Here is a 16,279-nt window from a genome sequence, read left to right as displayed (position 1 = left end):
TGGAGTAGAGCACAGTGTGCCGCTGGCCAAGATAGGGAGGAAGAGGGCTGTATTCAAGTGGAGAAACCACAGAGGAGATGCTTCTTGCCTACCAGAAAACTAGTGCTTTGCCTCTTTTCCCTGTCTTGGCTGCACGAAAGTTCCTCCCTGACCCTTCTTAAAGCCGGTGCTGCTCCCACCCCATCTTTTCCATGGACCTCAAGTTTCACCAAGGTTCAACTTCAAGAATGAAGAAGATCATGTTAGGGAGGGAAGGCTTCCCCTTCCCTCCCCTCACCTTTTGTAAGAAATAGTTTAATGCTTTCTAGAACTTGTATTAATCCTTCCCTCCTCCTTTCAGCCCCATTTAGGAACATTCACATAACACAGTAAGAGGCATGGGCACAGAGGATGAGGATGGAGTGGTCTCAGTGTTCTCCCTGTGTTGGCAAGAGGAGCTGCAAAGGCCGACACCGCAGGATTCCCTGCCTAGGCTGTTGGGCGGTACTGGGCTTGCCACTCCTTTGAACAAGGGTGAAGGGCAACTTCCTCGCCTCCTCCTCCTCGCTATCTGCCCATTGCTAGGCAGAGGCAGCTCCCTCCCAAGGCAGGAGGGAGGCCCACACGGAAGTCAAAACCAACACTTCATTAACATGCAACCTCAGGCAGAGTAACAACACTGCAACGAAACCCTGAAACTTTGGGAGCCTCTCAGCTTGTCCTCAGCCCGACAGACTGATCAGAGAAAAAGGAGAGCAGGAGGAAGAGAAAGATTCCAATTCACCATGCAGGTAGGAAACAAAAACTGGTCAGCAGTTGCCAACAGGTTGTTTTCAGAACATTGGAGCCACCTGTATTTTGGAAATTTGGCGCATTATAAGCTCTGAGCTCTACCACTCAAATGCTTTCAGCCCTAGGGTTCTCAAAACGTACCATAGAGTTTCAATTTCTCTTTCCAGCAAATGCTTTCATTCTCACCATGAAGGTATGATGGGGAAAGCAATGTGCTGTGCTCAGTGTGCAGTATCCAATACGACCTGCAGCCTTGGAATGAGCACAGTGGGGTCAGGGCAGTGGGGCTTTGCATGCCTGTGCCACAGTTCAGAGCTGCCAGTGGGCAGATCAAAGAAGGGTGGTTTGGTTTCAGGAAAACTTTCATAGAATCACAGAATCATAGAATGGCTTGAGTTGGAAGGGACATCAAAGATCATCTTGTTCCAATCCCCCTGCTCCTATAACTTGAAAGAAAAGGCACAGTTTCTGTTATTCAGAAAGCCAGGCAAACTCTATGACTGGGACAGCTAGTAACAGCACAGGCATGCTATCTGCCTGTTCAATTAAAGATTGTCACATTTCTTAGGAAAACATGAGGCAAGGTGGAAGAGCTCTAGGGCAAGGGAGGAGGGCACAGGAAGCACTGGTAAGAACCATCCCCAATATAAGTCAGCAGTTTGGTTATTGCCACATGCGTGATAGGAACTACCCAACCTCTCACCAGTCTGTGGTGGGGAAGGAAAACAGGGGTACTGGATCCCACTCAGATCCTTTGCTTCAGTCACTGGCACCGTGACCACACTCCCAATGGAAGGGCACCCCTAAATGATCGAGCAAAGTTCTTGCACAGAGCATCAGGATACAAGGGGACTAGGACCCACTGATGTAGCTGGAGAGAAACTTTGGGCACACAAACCCCCTTGATATTAAAACACCGCTCATTGTGCAGCATGCTTCTCACACATTGGCACAGTATTCCTCCAACCCTGCTCCAAACACTGAGCAGGAAAAAGGCTAAACGGGCATTGTCCTCTTTGATAGCAAGGATTAGAGTTCATGGTTTATACAACCACTTCAGAGACTTGACTGCACAAGGGGCTGCCTTGTGCTGCCAGAGCAAAGCAGCCATCATCAGGTAGTGTTACTAGTCTCTTGGATAAAAAAAACAACACAGATGTGAGAGTCCCAGTGGTCCCCTGTCCCTGCCTTCTATAGCTGTTCCTTCGCACAAGCCCCATCTAGCCCCAAATGGGGGCTGGGCTCCTGCAGAACAGCCAAGGCTTAAAGCAGCTTTTGTATCATGCTCAGCCCCATGCACAGGGATGTCAGCAATCAGCATCAATTAAATCTGTTGAAATGCCTCTTCTATCATCACAGGTTTGCAAACCACCCTCTGCAGGTAAATGTGATTTCCATCTGTTCCCACTCTGAAGGTGGGCACAGGGAATTGCCTGCACTGATCTGCAAATAATTTTCAAATTCTTCTGCTGTTCCCATTTTTCAGTCCTATGCAGAGGCACTAAAGGTGCTTGCAGAGGATGGACCAGGTGGTAAATCTCATTGCTATGAGAACACAGAGACATGCCTGCTGAGCTGCTGCAGACTCTGCTCCCACAACATCCTCACTGCCTAGAGCCATATACAGGTGACCCGAGAAGCAACCCCACTGAATCATAACATTTGTCAGGGAAATAAAAAAACAATGGGTCCCTCTTGGGATTAAAACCAGTACTTGTTATTTTGTGAGTATGTAGTAGCAGGGGAAGGAGCTGGCAGCATCAGGTCCAAGAGACACCAGCCTCATTACAGCATTAGAGCTGATAGAGGAAGGATGCTGCAATGAAGCTCTGCAGGTCCAGCTCCAATGCTGAGGCAGAACAGATATTGGGGTTAGTACCAGGGGAACAGTCATATAGAGGTGTATCCAGGAGCACCATTAAACCTGCCAGAAAAGGGTTTCCTCCTCCACATTGTAGAAGCCAGTGGTGAAGTTGAAAGGCTTACAGACAGGCTGTGCAGAATGACACTGAGAATCATTAAGATTGGAAAAGTCCTCTAGGATCATAAAGTCAAACTGTCAAACCAGCCAAGCAGGAACAAGACAAGGCAAGCTGCAAAGAGATGCTGTCAGGCTACATCTGTGCCAGCAACAGAGCAGCAGCAGCTGGGGCAGAGCCTTTTGGGACTCCTGTGCACAAGGGGGCCTCAGGGACAGAGACAGGCAGAGTGCTGTGCTATGCATAATGATCTTAAGTTATGCCAGGGGAGATTCAGATTGGATATTGGGAACAGCTTCTACTCAGGGAGAGGAGTGGTGCATTGGCACAGGCTGCCCAGGGAGGTGATGGAATCACCATCCACAGAGGTGTTCAAGAAACATGGAGATGTGATACTTAGGCACGTGATCAGTGGACATGGCGCAGGTGGATCAGCAGTTGGACTCAGTAACTTCAGAGGCCTTTTCCAACCATAATGATTCTGTGATTTTACAACTCTGTGATCTAGGCGCTTACCCAACTGGGAAGACTGACCTGCACCCAAACCCATTTCTCCCACTCAAAAACATGCTTATCTTCTCAAGTCTTCTTACTTTGTTTCAGTCTCCCCACTGCTTTTCTGTTTCGAGTGAAGACAGGGCCCCAGCTCCGTGTGAGAAAGGATTTCACAGAGTATTTCAGCCCTTTCCTCCTCCCAGTCTCACTTGCTCCCATGGCCTCAATCTTCAGTGAAAGCTTGAGATCCAGGCTTTACATCACAATTTGGTTGCACCACCACCTCTCTACTCCTGAGATTACAGCTGGATGAACTTGTCTGGCCACTGTTATTACAAGATACAAAGTCACAAAGCCTTTGGTGACAATGCGGGTTGATGATATCCCCATCCCCTGGCAGCTCCTTCTATACTGCAATGCCATGCCTCCGGGAACAGCAGAATAACTGTTTGTGGGGCCGCACTGTGAGTCACACCAAAGAACTGCAAAACAATTTAAAAAAAAATCAGAGCATATCTTTATTAAACTCATTGCACTCACTGGGATATGAAGCCCAGCACACTTTTGCCAATCCACTGAAGACTGGTTGGACTAATCTTCTGTTGCCTAAACAGTGACTGTGGCTGTAGGAGCAGGGTGAGATCACATCAGGAAAGCCAGGAAGAGAGGATAGGGACAAAGTGGTTTCAAAGTTGATGTGCCCCAGTTTCAGGCACCCAACACCAGGACCAGGCCACCCAAGGGTACTCCTACAGCATTCTTCTGTGGAGGAGCACCCTGAGCTGGGAACTCATCCTTGGCAGAGAGCAGCTGTTGCCACAGCATGTTTTCTCCAACCTCAGAACTGCACCACTTGGATACGTAATTATGCTGGAAGTGGAAACCAGGAGTGTATGGGGAAAGGTTTCCGACATGCCTGCTCTTACTCTCCTCCCCTGGCATCCCCTCGTGGCACCTGGGAGAGGAAAACTGAGCCAGGTAGACCTTGATCTTGGGTTATAATGCAATTTTACTTACATGGGCTCTGTCTCTTTTGATGTACCGCAAGTATCACAATATTATCCAGATGTTCATAGAGAGAGGTTTGCTCTGTGTCCTGGTATAGAATCTCCCAAGGAGCTCACTGAATTCTTTGCTGTTTTTCTCTTCCACAGGAGGAAATTCTGTTGACTCCCTGGAGAAGTTTTCCTTTTGAAGACTCAGACCCATTTGCCCTCATGGTAAGCTTTGCTCTGTCTGTATTCAGAGGGAGATCAGAGCTCAGAAATTTGGATTTTGGCTGGGGGGGGTGTTAGAGCAGGGTCTGCTTCAGTTTCCCCATCCTCACACTCATTCTCAGTCCCCAGAACCCCTCTACACAGGCATGATGAAGGTTCAAGCCTTTGAGAGGCTGAACCTAAGAGAGAGCTCTCTGCTAGTCAACACCATTAATTCCCTGGTATTTCCTCTGGGCAGGATGAAGAGAAGTGGGATTTCGTCCTTGTGAGTGACATCCATGAAATGGGCGGTGAGAAAGAGATCAAAAGGAAGAAGTTCCTGGATGAGCTGAGCAAGAAGGGGTTCACCATCAAGGTAAGAGGCAGCAGTTACTTGATAACCTAGGATCATAGCCTAGTTTGGGCTGCTGAGAGAGCTTCCACACCTGCCACTGCATCAGTACTGGAAAACACATGCTACACTCGACAAGGGAAAACCCCAGCTCCAGGACTCAGGCAGCTCCTGGCTTTTGCAGCTCTTCCTCTTTCTCTGACCACATTGTTCTACTAGTCTTTCTCTTTTACCCACTAGAAAATTGAGGACAGGAAGCTATTTTATGGGGTCCGTGCCCCAAAACACTTCTTCCGGAAATACCAATGGCTCTTGAGGAACCCTGACAGCAGGCTGCAAGACCTCAATGCCCAGCAGGACATACCAGTGACCACCAGGTGGGTGCTGAGCTGGACTACTGGCTTCTAGACCTTGCAGTCCCTTACCTCCACACCAGTACCCATTTGCTATCTCAGTTTACAGTTGTGCCAGGCTTTTCCTTCTCCACAGAAAGCCAACTGCCACTATTAGTGCAAGGTGGCCGGTTTCCCGTTTCTTCCCCTCTTCCTTCTCTGGATTTTGGTGCCCAGCTCTATAGGGCCACAACACTAGGCTGTATCCCCAGAGCTGCCTTTAACCCCAGTTTCTTCTTGCTCAGGATACGGATCGTGAACTTCATCTTGCATAACACAGTGACACCCGACCTCGGTAAGGGAATGGGGCCAGCAGGCCTATACATCCATCCCCTTAATCTCCAAGGTAATGCACAGTCTGTACTGGTAGCACCGCTCCTGCTCTGTGTTAGGCATCCCCCATGAGAGTGGGGATGTGACAAAGAGGAAAGAGCCAGGATGCAGCTTTGGAAGGTGAATTTGCTTTTTCATCCCATGGCTGGGAAATTTGGACTCCAGGAATCAGCCCCCTCTCACCAGGCCCACTGCCACTCTTCTGTGTCCCCAAAAATGCTTGTCCTTCTCCAGCATTCTGGAATCAGCAGGGGAGGTAGAAAGGGTGCTGGCTCTACTGCTGTCTCTAGGGTCCTGCCTACCTGACTCACTCCCAGCCCCAGTGCACCCTGCAGCAGCCTAGCTGAGCAGCACAATGACAGGGATTAGTGCTGATCCCTTCTGAATAGCTCGGTCTCTCCCAGGCATTTCTTTCTGCCTCCCCAAAAGCTTCAGGGTGATTTTGCCTGTCAGAAAGCATATAAGAGAGAGAGAAATGCTTTGTCTCACTAATCTTCCCTGTTCCTCCTGCTACCAGAGAAGCTGCGTGACCTGATGAAGAAAAATGTCTTTGAGGCAGCATTTCCACTGCACGAGGTGAGGCCAAGCACACGGGTGCCTGGTAGGAAAAGCCTTGAGAAGCAGAGGAGCCAGACCAAGTGGGAGAGTGGGTGACTGGGGCTGAATGGAGATGTACCTGGATGAAGGGCTCCCAATGGCAGCTTGGCGGCAGGGCTGGGGTTTAAGGCTGCCCTAATATTCCTGTGTGTCTTACTGACTTCTCCGTTCTCCAGAAAGAAGAGGTAAGGGAATTCCTAAAGGAGAAATGGGCCCGCTGGAGAGATATATTTTGCCAACAGCCAATTGAGAAGATCAGGTAACTGGCAGAAGAGTCACAGCAGATCCATCTAGCCAAGTGACCTCACCTGAAACCTTTCCCAAGATCCTGTGTTGTCATTTTTTCATTTTTTATTTTCAATCATTAGTTTGTACCTCACCCTTTTCACATATATTGGGCCTCTTCTGCAGCTTGCAAAGTTCTTAGCCTAAAGGGTATCTCATGGCACCACACTCCATCTGCTAATTTTGCAGAACGAAATAACCCCCGCATCTGCACGGTTTTTAATTAGCCTCTTTCATTTCCAACCACCAGCTCCCACGTTCAAAGGGAAGGCTAGATGAGAACACAGCACCAGTGAACATGTTCAGCCTGAGGCTGAGTTTGGGACATTAAAGGCAACAAGGGGCCTATATAAGCACATTAAAACTCAGAAGAGCACAGCTCTTTTAAAGATGGAGAAAAACTAACTTTCCGTGGCCAGGAGAAGGAAGGCAGAAATAATACGCTGCTTCAGGAGGTTTTCATGGGCTCTGTTAGGGAGATAAAATGCTGAGATGCATTTTCTGCCCTTAAATGTTTCTTACAGTTGAAAAGTCTAGCAGGAGCCCTAGGGAGCCTTGATGCCTCCATGGTACTCAGTGTGAGACAGAACACTGTTTCTAAGGTTGACATGACCTGCTGCTGTCACAGAAAGATTAAGGGGCCAAGTAAAAATTATTTTCTTACATAGGCTGGGGAGCACAGCACCACTTCTGACTGCAGGTAGGAAGTTAATTCCTTGGAATATAGGAGGGGCAGTGGGTCCATCACTGTCATTTCTTACCCACACCTCCAACCCTTCCCCACACTTGAAGAACTGAAATAATGCTGTCAGAAGAATGAAATGAAAGTACTAAAGGGAAATAGTTGAAACCAGGAGGGGAAACTGATCTAATTTCAGAACCATTATACCTTGCAGCCATCTTATCTTTTTGAAGCCTTTTTGATTTGTAGACAGTGATTGAAACTTGATCTCTCAACCACTCCCACTGCTTTTACCTGGCATATGATGAATGTGATCACATTTACCCTTGAGTCAGATCCTCAAGTCATCTCTGCCCCCATGAGAGCCTTGCATTGCTATCCATCCTCTCTCACCTCTCAGCTCGAGCAGTGCTCTGAGCAGCTCTTTGCTGTGCAGCCCCACAGCAATGTCCCCAGTGTTCTTATCGCATCTTCACTCACGCAAGGAAACCCAGGATCTCCTTCCATGTGATGCTGCTGAAATCTAAGGGAAACACTTATCAATGTATGGTTCTTCCAGCTTGTTTGGACTGCCTCTCCTGATCCCAGTGCAACCCCCAGGCATGCAGACTGCCCCTCCTGGTATCTCTTTTGGGGGTGAAAGATCTCCAAAGCAAGTCTCACCTTTTCTTCCAGATGCTATTTTGGTGAAAAGGTGGCCCTCTACTTCGCCTGGCTTGGCTGGTACACCTACTTGCTGGGATTTGCTGCAGCGGTTGGACTGATGGTCTTTGTGGCTGGGATTACCGTTTTCAATTCCAGCCAGGTGAGGTAAGGAAGTGGAGAATGCCACATCCTGTTCTTGAGACTTTGCTACGCATGCTACTTGCTGTTGCTTCCTTCCACTCCTTTCTCTCTAGCAAGGAGATCTGTGAAGCCAATGACACCATCATGTGCCCACTCTGTGACCAGAAGTGCCCATTCTGGCTGCTTGCTGACACCTGCACATATGCCAGGGTAGGTATCCCTCTTCCCAAGACAGGCTCAAGATGAAGGATGAGGAAACTCCCAGCTTGTGCTGTGCCCACACCACCAGAAGGAAAAGCCACCCTTGCACATTGGCTACAATATGTTAGAGACCTCCACTAGCCTCCATAAAAAGAAAGAGGTATAGTCAGATCACGGTCTCCATCACCATCAGGGAGAAGGCATTTACCACCGTCTGACAAGCTCAATTTTCATTCCCCTTCCTGTGTTTTGCCCCCCTGCACCATCTTTACTTGTTTCTGGGGAGATCAGGGTGACATGAGGATGACCAAATGCTGCAGCCTCTACAGTCTGCTGTCCCCATCACGTTCTTCCCTGATCTTCTCCAGGTCACTCACATGATTGACAACGAAGGGACAGTTGTGTTTGCCATGTTCATGGCAATTTGGGGTAGGTGTCAATGTCTCATTGCCAAGTACACAGAGCCTGCCACTATGGCTTATGGGAAGAGCATCTGGAAGGAAATGGGACCAACACAGCTTCATCATTCAGGGGTTTTTTAGTCCTTAGCTCCTCTATTTTCAGGGCCAGCAGCTCCCCCTCCAGACAGCACAAGGGATAAAAATCCCCCAGCAATTTTCTTCTGCTTTTTAAACACTCCTTTCTTGAGAGCTTTTATCCTTCACCCACTACAACCTTCCCCAGAGCATCTAACAGCCTCTCCTCTGCCTCTTCTGAGCTGGATGTCTTACCAATGAAGTCTTAGATCTGAGCCAGTTGCAGACATAAACTTGCCTATCACTATGGGTTGATATACACAAGAACAAGCTTAGGAAGGCCGATCCAGATTAAAGGAAGAGGCGGCTGTAAATGGATTTGCAAAGGTGTAGCATGCTGAGGTGCAGGTGAATCCTGGTTACAGAGACACAGAGGTGGCTGCTTGTCTTTCATGCACAAAGAGCAGCCAGGGCTGATTTGCCATTCAGTTAGATGGTTTCATGACAGTCCAGCCTGCTCTAAGAAACGGAGGGATGAATTCTTATAATCTAGAGCCATCTTGCTTCCCTCTGCAGCCACGGTGTTCCTGGAGTTGTGGAAGAGGCAGAGAGCCCAAGTGGTCACCAGCTGGAAGCTGTATGGGTGGGACGAGGATGAGGTGAGAATGCCATCTTTCCCGCTTAGTGCTTTCCTCTTCAGGGCAATTTATAGCTGGTCTTACAGAAATGACTTAGTAGAGGGACCCATCTATGGATATGGACATCTAATGGAAGCTTTTAAACAAGGAGCAAAGCCAATATCTGGAGCCTTTGCCCCAGGGGAGACAGAATCCTCCAGAGATTTGATCAAATTCTAGGCACCTCTCTCTCTGCATTGCTAGTCACCTGTTCACCTGCATGAGGACCTAAACTCAATCATGACTGGTCATGTTGTCGGATATTCAGCCCTGTTCTTCTGGCTCTGATCATTCCATACTGCCATTTAAACAGCCACCCTTGGGCTTTCCAGTACCTGGGCATGGCTCTATTGAAACCTTCCTTTCCTGCATGTATATATAGAGAGAAAGAGAGAAAGAGAGAGAGATACTTTTTTATTCTTCAGGAGGAGCTGGCTATGGAGCTGATCAACAATTTGCAGCATGAACCTCGGCGGTATCGGCACTCTTACTTGCGCAGCACCATTGTGCTCCTCTTGGTTCTGCTCATGGTAAGTGCCAGGGGGAACTTAGGGTAGGAAGAGGCAAAACCTTGACATTGTCCTTTCTCATTATGGGACAACAAGTAGCCAAGTAGAGGTGGATATGCCTGCATTATGAACATCTAATCCATTGCTGAAGAGCACTGGCTTGCACCTGAGGCCACATCCACATGAGCTCTGGTGAAGAGGGCCAGTTTCTGAAGCACTCATTCAGGATGGAGCACGTCCTCCCCTCCTTGCTTCTCACCTCTCCACTGCCCTCCTCCGCAGATTGTTGTACTGATTGGCATCGCCCATGCACTTGTCATTTATCGGGTGGTCGCCACGGCTCTCTTCACCCAGAGTGACTCCGAGTTCTTCCGTGAGCAAGCTAACCTGGTGGCAGTGATGACAGGGGCCGTGCTGCACTACATCACCATTGTCGTCATGACCAAGGTGCAGACTGCAGCATGGGGTGGGCAGTAGGTCTTGTCCTTTTCCATCATCAATTCCCCCTTCTTGTTTTACACCTCTTTCTTGCAGATCAACAGACGTGTGGCCCTCTTTCTCTGTGACCTGGGTAAGGGAAACTGAGGGTTGCCCCCACTTACACCCCACAGCACCAAGCTGCCCAGTGGTACCTCCACCAAAGAAAAGAACTGTAGGGCACCTTCTCCTTGGTCCCCGAATGCAGTTAGTCTTGTGGCTTCTTTCCTTCCTCCACAACCACAAAGCATCTACCAGGCAGTTCTTGCCACGGGATCCATGGGGAGTGGGATAAGGTTCCACCTCTGTATGATCAACACCCTGCTCCTGTCTCCAGAGAAACCACGGACCTTCTCCCAGCGTGAGAACAACTTTACCATAAAGATCTTCATCTTCCAGTTTTTGACGAACTTTTCTTCGCTCATCTACATTGCTTTCTTTCTGGGGAGGTGAGTGGTAGTAGGGATCCAGGGGGACCCCAGCCCATCTGCTTTCCCCCTCAGAGCACCTGGCAGAAGTGAGAGGGGGGTAAACCATCTAGGACCTCAGCAGGGCCATGGCTTTTCCCCAAGGAATAGTGGATGGGAGAAGACCTTTGCCTAGGCTAATGCCTGGAGAATGGTGCCTTCCATCCCACAGCTGTTCATCCAGAGAGGAGTCACAGGTGAGGCTCAACAGATATCACTCTTCTTGCTTCCCTACTCAGGATCAATGGTCACCCAGGAAACTACGTGCGCATTGCTGGCAAGTGGAGGCTGGAGGAGGTGAGAGATTTGCCACAAAATCTTCTGACCCCATACCACAACTCCTACCTCGCCTTTCCCCATTCCCCAGCAAGGCACAACCAAATCCCAGTTCGGCCAAACAGTTCCTCAGAACCTTCTCCTCATCCCTTTGCAGTGCCACCCCAGCGGCTGCATCACTGACCTCTTCATCCAGATGGCCATTATCATGATGCTCAAGCAAACCATCAGCAATGTGGTGGAGTACCTTGTCCCGTAAGCCTTCTAGCCTTTGGAGTGCTTGCTGGTGTTCTTGGATATGCAGGACAGCTTCCCAGTTCTTACTGAGAATAACCTTGGCCTTCAGGCCAAGATTTCCTCCCTTTCCCCATCTCAGGTCTCCAGGGCTGCCCCTGCCACCCCTGCCATCACTCTGCAGACAGCAGTACAAATTTCTCCCTCCCATTGCAGCTGGCTAGCCCACAAAATACGCAAGAGGCAGAAGCATTCCAAGAAGAAACACCTGGTGCTGGGGGAGGAGGAGGAGGTTGAGGACCCCTGCAAAAAGCAGTGGCTAAGCAACTATCAACTCAACGAGGTCAACATCTTCAGCTTGTTTGATGAATTCTTGGAGATGGGTATGTAGGGGAGGAGAGGATGAGCAAGGCAGGATGCTATGTGCAGTGCCATGTGTCCTCCTTGTATGGGGATAGCATGATGCAAGGGAGAGTGCTGAGACTCAGCTCCATGCCCAGTCCCACTAAGGAGATCATTCCCAAAGCAAGAGAGAACAGGCAACCATGTTGGCTTTGGAACCTTGCCTGGGACCTTCCTCTCCCCTCCTAAGAGTGTCAGGGAGGTGGCTGTAACCCCAGGGTGGTCCTTCTGCTTGGCTAGCTCAACCACTATGCCCCAAGGATCCCCCTCTCTGATAGCCCTGGAAGAGGTGGGTGTCTCCTGTGGGGATATGAGGTCCCCAAGACAGGTTTATCTCTCCTTTCAATTCTGAAAATTCCTTCTGACAAAAGCCACAAAGCAGGACAAACCCAGACAGCAGCTGAATCCCTGGGAGATGTCCCCTTTATGGTGGCTCCACACCAGCACCTAACTTTTCCCCCCTCTGCAGTGATCCAGTACAGCTTCACCACCATTTTTGTTGCTGCCTTTCCCCTGGCCCCATTGCTGGCGTTCTTCAACAACCTCTTTGAGATTCGCCTAGATGCCATCAAGATGATGCGGCTGCGCCGGCGCATGGTGCCCAGGAAGGCCAATGACATTGGTGAGATGGGGCCCATGAGAACTGCTGCTTGTGCAAACAGTGCTGGTGTTAAGTCCCTTCCAATCTGAAGGAGTCTTGAGCATTCTTTTGCTGGGATGTGCTCTTGACTGTGGAGATAGCAAAGCACAGGGAGAGCTGTGGACTGGGGAAGGAGAAGCAATTTCAGACTTTTCAGACAATGAGGGGCACTTTGGAACTCTCCTTCCTTGAACCAGTCTTCTGTCTGTGCCACTCTGTTCCTGAACTGGGGCTGCATTTGTAACCCTTGAGCAAGCTGTCAAGGGAGCATCACCAATCTTCTCCTCTCCTGCAGGAATTTGGCTGCAGGTCCTGGAAGCCATCGGCATCCTGGCTGTCATCGGGAATGGATTGGTGATTGCCATCACATCTGACTTCATCCCTGTGCAGGTCTACAAGTACACATACAGCCCCTGCATGAAAGAAAACAACACTGCTGTTGAGTGAGTGTGGCTGGTCAGCTGTTCCAACCTTCCTACAAACTCCCTCAGCATGACCACAAAGCAGGAGCTTCACCTCACCACTGGGCTGATGTGCATTGATGTGCTCTTTTCCCCTTGCAGCTGCTTGACTGGTTACATCAACCACAGCCTCTCTGTCTTCCATATCAAGCACTTCGAGCCAGACACAAATCTGGCTGTAGAGATCTTAGATTTGGTCAAGAATGGGACTACAGTGTGCAGGTAACAGCAATCTGTGCTTGGTAGCATCCCTGCCAGCCCCTCACCATGGCATCCAGCCCTGTGTGTAAAGATACCAGAGCTCTTCTGAGACCCCAATGAAGGGAGCAATGCCTGGTAAAGGGAGGGACTGGCATTGAGAGGGTTCTGCTGCAGGTACCGGGATTACAGGAATGATGAGGACTACAGCTACACCGTCCAGTTCTGGCATGTCTTTGCAGCCCGGCTTGCCTTCCTCATCCTCTTTGAGGTGAGTACTAGGGCAGCTAGCCAGGGAGGAGGTTGGGGCCACTGGGGCGATGTTGGCATGTTAAAGTGGCCCTGGGAACTCCTCACTGCCATTGTGACTCTGTTTGTGTCCTACAGCATGTGGCTCTCTGCGTCAAACTGATTGCAGCCTGGTATGTCCCTGATGTGCCCATGTCAGTTAAGAATCATCTTCTGGATGAAAAGCACAACAACCTTCGGAAAGAACTGAGGTGGGTAATGCCCCAGAAGGTGCTAAGGATCATGCAGAACTGAGTGCAGGAGTCCACATCAGAGCTCCACAATGGGGCCAATACTCACCACCACCCCAGGACATGCCTCTTTGGTGATACTGGGCTCTGAGCAGATCCTCCATCTCCCTTTGAGATGTAGCTTCTACTCCCGTTTTGAGTCCAGCCACTGCTACCTGGGGCTTCTTGTAGCACTACATGTTCATTTTAAGATGGACTGCATTACATGTAGATGAGGCCCACCTCCCTCCAGGCCTGTAGCATCACTAACCAGCCCAGCTGCCTGGCTTTTAGGTGGTCTTAAGGCCAATGAATTATATTTGGCAAAAGGTCCTATTCCCACTCTGAATATTGTTCCCACAGCTCCATTTCTTCCCAATTCAAGTAGTCCTAGCCCTTATGCCCCTTTCCTTTCTCCTCCAGCATGATGGAGTACTCCACTGAAGTGTAGCCTCCTCTCATGGAAGAAAGTGAAACATGGACTTGAGCCCCTCTCCCCAGCCTGCCAGCACAGTCAGAGAGGCATTCATGTGCTCTGGCTGTCACCAACCATGGACTTGAACTGGGGAGTGATGAGGTGACAGCAGCTTCACAGGAGCAGGATGCTTATAACTAGTACAGCCACAAAGAGGAAGAAAGTGGCAGCAGAGGTAGGAATAGCGTCTTCCCAGCAAACTCAGCAGTTGAGGAAGGGCTATGACACAATGGAGCCAGGCTCCTCTACAGTCCTCAGCACCATGCAGAGAGCTCAGCATGTTTGGCAGCATCCAGCCATCACTGGGTGAGCATGACACTGGCCTGCAGGAGGTGACCTGGCTTCCATGTCAGTCATTGCCTTCATGTGCCTTGTAGCATCATGGGAAAAAGTGGCTACCTCATTCCAGGTTCCCTCTCCAGATCTTCCTTGCACTTTGGCCCCCTCTTCCTCTGCTTTCAGTGACCTCCCTGCTCCCACACTGTAAAGAAGCTTCAGTCCTTCCTCTTTCATGACAGCCAGCACAATCTGCCTCGCAGCACGACTACCACATAGCTGTGGTTCCAAACTATCCTTTTCCCAATCTTTAGTAAATTGCACTTGTTATTCTGATTGTCTTTTGCACAGGGCCCTACCATGTCCCCGCATCTGCTTTAACTCAAATATATACCCAACTCAACTACAAGAAAAATGGTCAATAAACACAGCGACTGTAAAAACTCAAGCAGACGGACCCTCAGCCACCAAGGGTCACTGTATTCACACTGCTATCTTTCCTGCCTCCCCTTTCCTATTCACAGCACCTAAAGATCATTCATTCCCACTTCTTTTTTCTTCACGTGGATAATGAAAAAAAGGCTGGAGCTTAAGCATTTGTGCCTAGCACACTGAGGTGGAGTGAGAGGTGCTGGCTAGCGGCAGAATTAAAGGAAATTGACATAGTGGCAAGAACAAGAGCAAGAACATGCTGGGCTGACAGAAGTACACGTAGCTACAGAGAAAATCCCGAGTCACAAGGCTAGAAAGTGTTATCTCTTGCTGCAAAGCACAATCCATTAGCCCCGCCAGCTTGGTATTTCATCATCTCCTCCCTTACAGCCCTACAACAGTGAACACAAGAGTTTGCCTATGGCAAAGCAGGGGTTACATGCCCCAACTGGTCTGGTGTCAGCGCAGTCATTGGAACTTAGTTCTAACATTTGTGTGTTCTTGGCTTCATAGGTTTGCTCACTGCCAGGTCTACCTGTAGCTTTACCAAATTGAGGCAGAGTTATTTGCATTAAAGGAACAAAGTCTTTGTTCACATCACATGGAAATGACAATGTGCCCTCAAACATGTGACTCTCCACTCAACCCTGAGTGCAGAAACAGCCCTTTGGTACCCCACAGCATTTCCAAATTACATTATTTTGGACCTGTGCGTGGCAGCCTTGCTGAGCTGGGTCTGCAAACACTTGAGAAAAACAACTTTTCTCTAACTTTTGTTAATGAGAAAGACAGGAGCACCGGTCAGGTCACTACAGTTCAGTTTCCAGCTTTGTTACCATCCTTGTAAACCCTGGGGCAAATCCACTGGAGAGTTTCAAAGCTGACCTAAGAGTCTTTCTCTTTATGAGAACTGAAATCCTTTAACCAGTTCTGAAGTTTAACCTTGAGCTCCATGCTTTCATCCTCTCCTCTGTCAAATAGCCACAGATGGCCACTTGTGTTAAATTGTGGGGGTATACTGAATAGAATATGGGAGCTAGGCAGGTGTCACTGTGCAAGTGTGTGAGCACGTGTAATAGACACACAACCACAATACAAACTCGGAATGATGCAGACAAGCGAAGATGAGCAGCATAGCTCAGGATCAACTATTTCATTAGGGCTGATCTGTCATGTTCTGTAATTAAAAGTCAGGTTAGCCTGAACCCCTGCTGCATACAGAACGATATTCCTGCACAGAAATGTACGTGGTGATGCTTCTTCCAGTAATAAAACCTGTTCTTAGCACTGCATGTCACAAGAGGCTACACTGCTTGTGGCTTGCTTGAAGTCAGAGCAGCCCCACACCTGCAGAGTCCTTGCCCCTGATTTAACAGCAAAAAGCTACCCACCTGCTGTGTTTCCTGGGAAAAGGAGTAGAGTGATAGTGATTAAGCATCTGTTCCTAGGTGGCACCTCACCCTGTAGCAATGCTCTCCTTTCTGGCACTTGGAAATGAACTTGGTTTCACTGATAGCCTTGGAACATAGCCGCCTGGCAGCTCTAAGTAGCTCAAACTTAATTAGCTTCAAGCTGTTAAATGCATCAAGAACCGGCTATTAGCGAGCTCATGTTGATACAGCCATTTCCACCCTCCTACCCAAAGCAGCGCACACTCACCTCAGCAGCAGGATGCAGGACAGGTTGCAGGCT

At 49.2% G+C, this 16,279-nt stretch overlaps 1 protein-coding gene across 1 annotated transcript; it reads left to right on the top strand.

Annotated features, from left to right (window-relative positions):
• Window positions 1-551: 551 nt before the first annotated feature.
• Window positions 552-15,874, top strand: ANO9 (anoctamin 9). The gene is made up of 24 exons (XM_010710879.3): window positions 552-770; window positions 4,400-4,465; window positions 4,701-4,817; window positions 5,034-5,170; window positions 5,431-5,480; window positions 6,036-6,094; window positions 6,292-6,374; window positions 7,758-7,892; window positions 7,982-8,078; window positions 8,438-8,498; window positions 9,122-9,204; window positions 9,648-9,752; window positions 10,014-10,178; window positions 10,266-10,302; window positions 10,546-10,657; window positions 10,915-10,972; window positions 11,109-11,206; window positions 11,402-11,568; window positions 12,057-12,209; window positions 12,523-12,670; window positions 12,791-12,910; window positions 13,064-13,157; window positions 13,274-13,386; window positions 13,828-15,874. Exons 1-24 carry the CDS (start codon window positions 765-767, stop codon window positions 13,853-13,855), a joined length of 2,292 nt encoding a protein of 763 aa, XP_010709181.1. The 5' UTR covers window positions 552-764; the 3' UTR covers window positions 13,856-15,874.
• Window positions 15,875-16,279: the final 405 nt, after the last annotated feature.

Source organism: Meleagris gallopavo, chromosome 5, assembly GCF_000146605.3.
Source record: "Meleagris gallopavo isolate NT-WF06-2002-E0010 breed Aviagen turkey brand Nicholas breeding stock chromosome 5, Turkey_5.1, whole genome shotgun sequence".
NCBI lineage: Eukaryota > Metazoa > Chordata > Aves > Galliformes > Phasianidae > Meleagris > Meleagris gallopavo.
This window is presented reverse-complemented; position numbering and strand designations above follow the sequence as displayed.